The sequence below is a fragment of the Sinocyclocheilus anshuiensis genome, unplaced genomic scaffold (genome assembly GCF_001515605.1).
Source record: "Sinocyclocheilus anshuiensis isolate Anshui unplaced genomic scaffold, SAMN03320099.WGS_v1.1 scaffold1172, whole genome shotgun sequence".
In the NCBI taxonomy this organism is placed as follows: Eukaryota; Metazoa; Chordata; class Actinopteri; order Cypriniformes; family Cyprinidae; genus Sinocyclocheilus; species Sinocyclocheilus anshuiensis.
In genome coordinates, this window is record NW_015552679.1 from 370,173 (window position 1) to 376,428 (window position 6,256).

A 6,256-nucleotide genomic window follows, 5' to 3' on the forward strand; every position below is an offset into this window, starting at 1 on the left:
TCTATCTATCGTTCTATCTATCTATCTATCGTTCTATCATTCTGTCGTTCTATTGTTTGTTCTATCTATCTGTTTATCCTCCAGCAGATGGAGTTCAGAAGAGCGGCAGCTTTACTGCTCGTCGTGTTGGCGTTCCCGGCCTCGATGAGCGTTTCACTGACGTTGCTGATACTTTCAACAAACAGCAGGACAATTATGAAACAATGAAGAACCAGCTTCAGACTCTTTCAAGCCACTACCACTGCCCAAATAACGACAGTCTGTCTCAATGCCTGAAGAAAATCAAGGAGAAACATGGTAAGATCTTCACACAGCCTGCCTGAGCAACGACTGCACACAGTGCAGAGATATTCCAGCAAAACTCTTTATTTATAATGGACCATTACAAATAGAGTCTGTCTAGGATAAATAGGATACATAATAAGGATAAAAGTTGCATATAAGTTTGTTGTGTGCAACTTTGCATTTAATTAGTCATTCAGAATGCCTAATTACAGCCACAGAAAATTACAGATTTTGTTAAAAAAAAACGTATTTAAGTTTTTTGACATTAAATTAAGTATATTATAGGGTTATTATAGTTAACTAAAACCATAAAAAACATTTTCATTAATTAAAATTAAATTAAATTACATTAAATAAAATAAAAATCTAACTTATTTTATATCAGCTAGTTAACATGGGAACATTTCCCATTTTCATTTAGTTTGTCTTGATGCACTAAAATAACTAAAACTAAAACCAAAATGGAAATAATAATTAATAAAAACTATAGAAAATTAAAACCAAATAAAAGTCCAAAACACACAACAAAATAACTACAATTTTAACTAAAATTTACATATAAGCAAAAAATATAAAAACAAAATCAAAATATGAACTTTAATAGTATCTACTAAAATAACACTGATTTGAACAAATGTTTCACTTCTTTGCAGATTGTAAGTTAAATTATGCATTTTGAATACTTCTGTTTGTCATTAAAATTAAAACATTTGAATGCTTTTGTTATTTTGATTAATGCATTAAAACGCACATACACACACACCCACACACACACACATACACACGCACACACACACACACACATACACATACACACACACACATACATATATATATATATAAATAATTTTAAAAATCTTATTTTGTGAAAAAAAAACTGTTTGTAAGCATCATCAAATTAGCTAATATTAGGCCTTTTTTGCCAATCAGATTTGTTTTTCAAGATGCATGTCTGTTGAATTGTTTTGTTTTTATGTAGATGTTATTAGTATGATTATGCATTGAATTATTTATTGCAGTTAGTCATTCAGAAATGAATTCACCATCATACCGGATACTGAATCTGTATTTATGGCTTATATCCTGCACAATTATTTCCATCTTTATCGAGTGCCCTCATCATTTTCCCTCCGTCAGAGCTCTGCCACATCAATCTGGAGGTTAAAGGATACGACTTCAGTCTGATGGTGAGATCAGAGGCCGAGATCCCCAGCAAACTGAAGCGGACGCAGGAGAACGTCACCGAGCTGAGCCGAGCCGCCAAAGCCATCATCTCCGTCAGCACTAAACTCAACGAAATGATCGACTCGCTTCTGAGAGCCGAGGACAGCATGATCAATCAGGTCGAAGCTGCTGAATCCAGACACCAGGAGCAAAGGAGGCTGGTGGACAACCTGCGGGAAAACCTCAGAGAGGCTCGGAGAGCCAAAGAGCTGAGTCCGAAGTACAGGAAAGAGGCTGGAAATCTCCTCAATGAGGCCGCATTGCTCTCTGCAATCACACCGTGAACTGACTTTGTCTCTTAGCTATTAGCAAATATGAAGGATTCTATACTGTTAAACAGTGAAGAGAAGACTTTATCTCAAAACAAAAGTGAGAAATTGCAATGTTGCAACTGCACATATACAGTGGCAGTACAAATATACAAGATGCATAAAATAATATTAGAATTATAAAAAAACAGAACATGCATAAATCCATTAATTATTTAAACATTATCAAAGATCTATAAATTTGTCCAGTATCATCTTATTTAAAATATAAATGGGCATAATAAGAAAAAATGTAATTTTAACTCATTTTACTGTCTTTACTGTTTACTGTTTGAGAACAAATAGTTTAATATTGGAAAGCATAATCAAGGGAGTTGTTGTTTTCTATCCTCTTGAGCTCTTTTGTGTATGTACATGTATTTTAGTTTCTGAAAGCGCTTGCATACTTCAGAATCAGTCCTCGTCATGTGAAAATGAGTGTATATTGATTCTGAATCTTGAACACTTTGCCTTTGTAACATTTTCTTCCTTTGGTTTATATTTTGTAAATTAATAATTGAATTATGTTAGAATGATTGCTTTTAAGTAAATATCAGAATCAGAATCAGAATCAGAAAGAGCTTTATTGCCAAGTATGTTTGCACATACAAGGAATTTGTTATAGTGTCACAAGCTTCCAGTACACGGAGACAACAACAACACACAGATAATAAAAATGAGATGTGAATAAAATACACATGCATAAATATAAACCACAAAAAAAAAAAGAATAAATTGTATGTACAGGTGTGCTATAGATGGAATAGGAATAGAATAAAATAAGTTGTAGGGATGTACTAGGGTTTAGGGTGATAAATAGGTATAAGGTTATTGCACATACTTTAATTGCACAATGGGAGAACATTAACTGTTCATGAGGCAGATTCGTTACTTTACTAGTTACTTGAAAAAAGTAATTTTCCGGCACGTGGATACCCTGCATATTTTATTCTTTGTACAAGTTTTCACCTTGATTTGACTTTTTGTATGCATTTCATTGTTTTTTAAATATTTAAAAATTAACCGTATGTACTTATATAATCTAATTTAGCACACAAAACATTATTGAATACAAGTAGTTAAAACAGACACAATCTACCTCGCTATTGGAAACCGTGTAGCCCCGCCTCCGACGTGATTTGATTGGCTGTTATTTGTGGACGCGACTTTGAGTTTTATATCCTCCTCCGCCACTGGCTCGTGCCGCTGTCAATCAGAAATCCTAACTCGCTCCATGTTAGACTGAAGTGTGAAAGTACTGGTGAAGGACTCGAGTGTGTTCAGTTATTTCAGCGCGTTAATGGACTAACTGAGACATAAACGAGACGAGCGGGGGAAAGCCGTGCACATAGCATGATAAGTGAGTATATATAAAAAAAACAGCCTTTATGTGAGCTTTAAATGAGTCTCGTGTACATTCGCCGATGGCGATGACGGTTCTCATGTGTCTGACTAAACAAACTGAGCTTATAAAGCATCTATGATGATTAAACTCATTCATGTGTGTCTTTGCAAACTTCATATGAGCAAGAACAGATGTGGACATGCCCGATGAGAAGGGTTGATGAAGGACAGACTGTGCTTTTGCTGTTTTAAGCAGTTGACAACGCAGTTGTGCACGAGCTGTCAATGCTGAAGTGTGTACGCGCGCGCGTGGATGCATGTAAATGTGTGCTTCTGAGTGTATGTACGTATGTGCATGGGTTTGTATGAGTATGTGTGTGTTTAAATGCATGCTTGTGTTTATATGCATGCATGCATGCATATATGTGTTTATGCATGAGTGTTAGTGTTTGTATGCTTGAGTACATGTACATAAGTGCATGGGGTTTGAGTACTTGATGGTGTGTGTGCATGCTCATGCATGGTTTTCTGTGTAACATGCTTGAGTATAAATATGCATGCATGCATGCATCCATTTAGTGTTATTTGTATTTACAGTATGTGTGCATGCATGCATGTGGTGTTTGAGTGCTTATGTATATTCACACTGTGCGCATGCATGGATGTATGTCAGCCATATGAGTTTTTGAGTATTTGTGCATGCATTCTCTAAGTGTCTTAAGTTGTGTAATGCAAGTTGCACACACACACACACACATCAGTCACACGGTTCACCTTCCTCCCAGTTACTGCATAAAAGATGATCAGCCTGTTTTTAAAGGAGTGAGATTATAAAAGGAAATGAGAGAAGCCATTCGTGAAGCGATAAGAGTCGTGCACAATGAGCAGAAATCACAGTTGTGTCCGCTTGTTATCTGACAGCTGATTAGATGAGTACAGATGTGGCTGGTGTCCCTCTGGCATGTGAAGAACACAGCTGTTCAGATGTTATTATGGCATGTTTTGTGATGATCTGGAGTAGATATGAGCAGATCAACGTCAGTCATAGGTTTCAGAAACAGTTTGTTGTCTCGGCCTCAGATTGCATGACCATGGTCTGGTTATTGACCGTCTGATGCATATTGTGCATAGAAACGAGCTTGTTGTGAAAAAGAGTTGATGTTTCAATTGCATCCAATCAGTAGTAAAAAAAAAAAGTGGTTTTGTAAAATGAGCTGGTAAGTGATTAATTTCCATGAATCATTTCAAAAGCGAATCGATTCGAAGCTCTAATTCACAGATTTGTGTGCTTCATCACTCCAACATTTTCAAGGAAGTCTCTGTGTGACATTTTTTTATGTATTAAAATGTAATGTAAATGTAGTGAAAAAGAGTTGATGTTTCAGTTGCATCCAATCAGTAGTAAAAAAAAAAAGTGGTTTTGTAAAATGAGCTGGTAAGTGATTGATTTCCGTGAATCATTTCAAAAGCGAATCGATTCGAAGCTCTAATTCACAGATTTGTGTGCTTCATCACTCCAACATTTTCAAGGAAGTCTCTGTGTGACATTTTTTTATGTATTAAAATGTAATGTAAATGTAAATAATATTATTAGGGCTGGGTTGACAGAATCGATTTCTTGATCTTAATCTGTAATCATGCTGATGAACTGATATTGATTCTTAAATCTCAAGATCAGTCTTTTACTCTATGCAGTTAATGCAGTTTCGAAACTTCACTAAACATTTGTAATGCACCTGCCGTCCAGTAATCATAATAAGCTTTGTGCTTTACCTTTCAAATCAAACAAAGTCAGAGCTTTCAAATTCTGTCAGTTTTATCACAAAATTCAAACCATAAATGTTGTTTTGAGAAACCGTACAACTTTCTGAAGTGAGTCATGTCTCTTGTAATCGCTCAGACAGTGTTTAAACTGTGCAAAGATGTCAATAAATGTCATGCAATGTTACATTTACCTCAATAAATATTAAGGATAATATCATGTATTCCTAATAAATATAATACTAATTTCGTTAGTCACCTAGAAAAAGCTAACTCTAGAGAGAAGCATTTGCTAAATATATGCACTATATTACATATTCATTATTATTATTTAATCTGTTAGTGATGTCTTCTTGTTATCATGACAGATTTATTCAATTATACATTAAATAAGTTTAATGACAGCCACTGTTTAAATGTTTATATTTCGACAACAAATTGGAGTAGAAACGTAGTTCTATAGAAACTCTTATACGTGCAGTTGTAATGTTTGTATACATCTCAGTTTTTATTTGAGTGTTGATTATTACAGTATATCCAAAAATAAATCTTTAATATTACTGATATTCTAACATTATCACCAGCTGACATATTGTAGTTCATAGCATTAGTTGAGAGATTGTTTTCCTTAAGAAAAATGTGCATGTATTGTGGCTGATATGCTTCTAAACGAATCAAAATCAAATCAAGATCTTGTGAATCTGAATTGAATCGATTGGTGAAATCTGTCAATAGCCAGTGCAGTGTGGGAAATGCCTTTTACTTTTATATGTTGAGCTGGATTGCCCAGCCATAGTGTGAAATCATTTGCATTTATTACTTTGGATGGGTAAAAACTCTTATTAAAATACATTTTCGTTTCATAGTTTGGTGTTGCTGAATTTTAATGTAAATGTTTCCAATGCCAGTGTATTTTTGTAATATTAATTTTCAGATTAACCCACTCAAAATTGTTCTCAGATGAAATGAGCTCTTTAACAAGTCTCTTCTCGTATAAGTCTTTGGACAGAATAAGCTGTAAATTGGTCCAGACTTTGTGGAAAGCAGTGTTAATTTTGACAGCAAATTTTTATTTAGTTTTAGTCATAGTCTTTTGACTGAAATGCCATTTAGTTTTAGTCATTTTTTAGTCATCTGAATTGTTTTTAGTTTTAGTCTAATTTTAGTCGACTAAATATCATAAGATTTTAGTCGACTAAATCTACAGTAAATTTAGTCGGCTAAAATGTAATGGGTTTAATTACAGTGCATTTATTAAAGGGGTCCTATTATGCTCTTTTACAAAGTCTTGATTTTGTTTTGGGGGTGTACTAGAACATGCTCTCATGCTTGGT

General features: G+C 34.4%; 2 protein-coding genes across 9 annotated transcripts in view; both read left to right on the top strand.

The window, feature by feature from the left end:
• The window catches only part of LOC107667575 (uncharacterized), a 3,633-nt gene extending 1,653 nt beyond the window's left edge, over positions 1-1,980 (top strand). For 2 of the 3 annotated variants that reach the window (XM_016459269.1, XM_016459271.1), the window contains 2 exons: positions 85-297; positions 1,423-1,980. In XM_016459269.1, coding sequence (XP_016314755.1) covers positions 85-297; positions 1,423-1,793 — 584 coding nt within the window. In that variant the 3' untranslated portion in view covers positions 1,794-1,980. The remainder of the gene's footprint in view (positions 1-84; positions 298-1,422) is intronic. The other variant, XM_016459270.1, reaches the window with a different exon arrangement.
• A 1,055-nt stretch (positions 1,981-3,035) lies between these two features.
• Positions 3,036-6,256, top strand: part of hycc1 (hyccin PI4KA lipid kinase complex subunit 1) — a 67,107-nt gene continuing 63,886 nt past the window's right edge. For all 6 annotated transcript variants that reach the window (XR_001631795.1, XM_016459283.1, XM_016459285.1 and 3 more), the window contains exon 1: positions 3,036-3,177. The gene's annotated coding sequence lies outside the window, so the exon portion shown is untranslated. The remainder of the gene's footprint in view (positions 3,178-6,256) is intronic.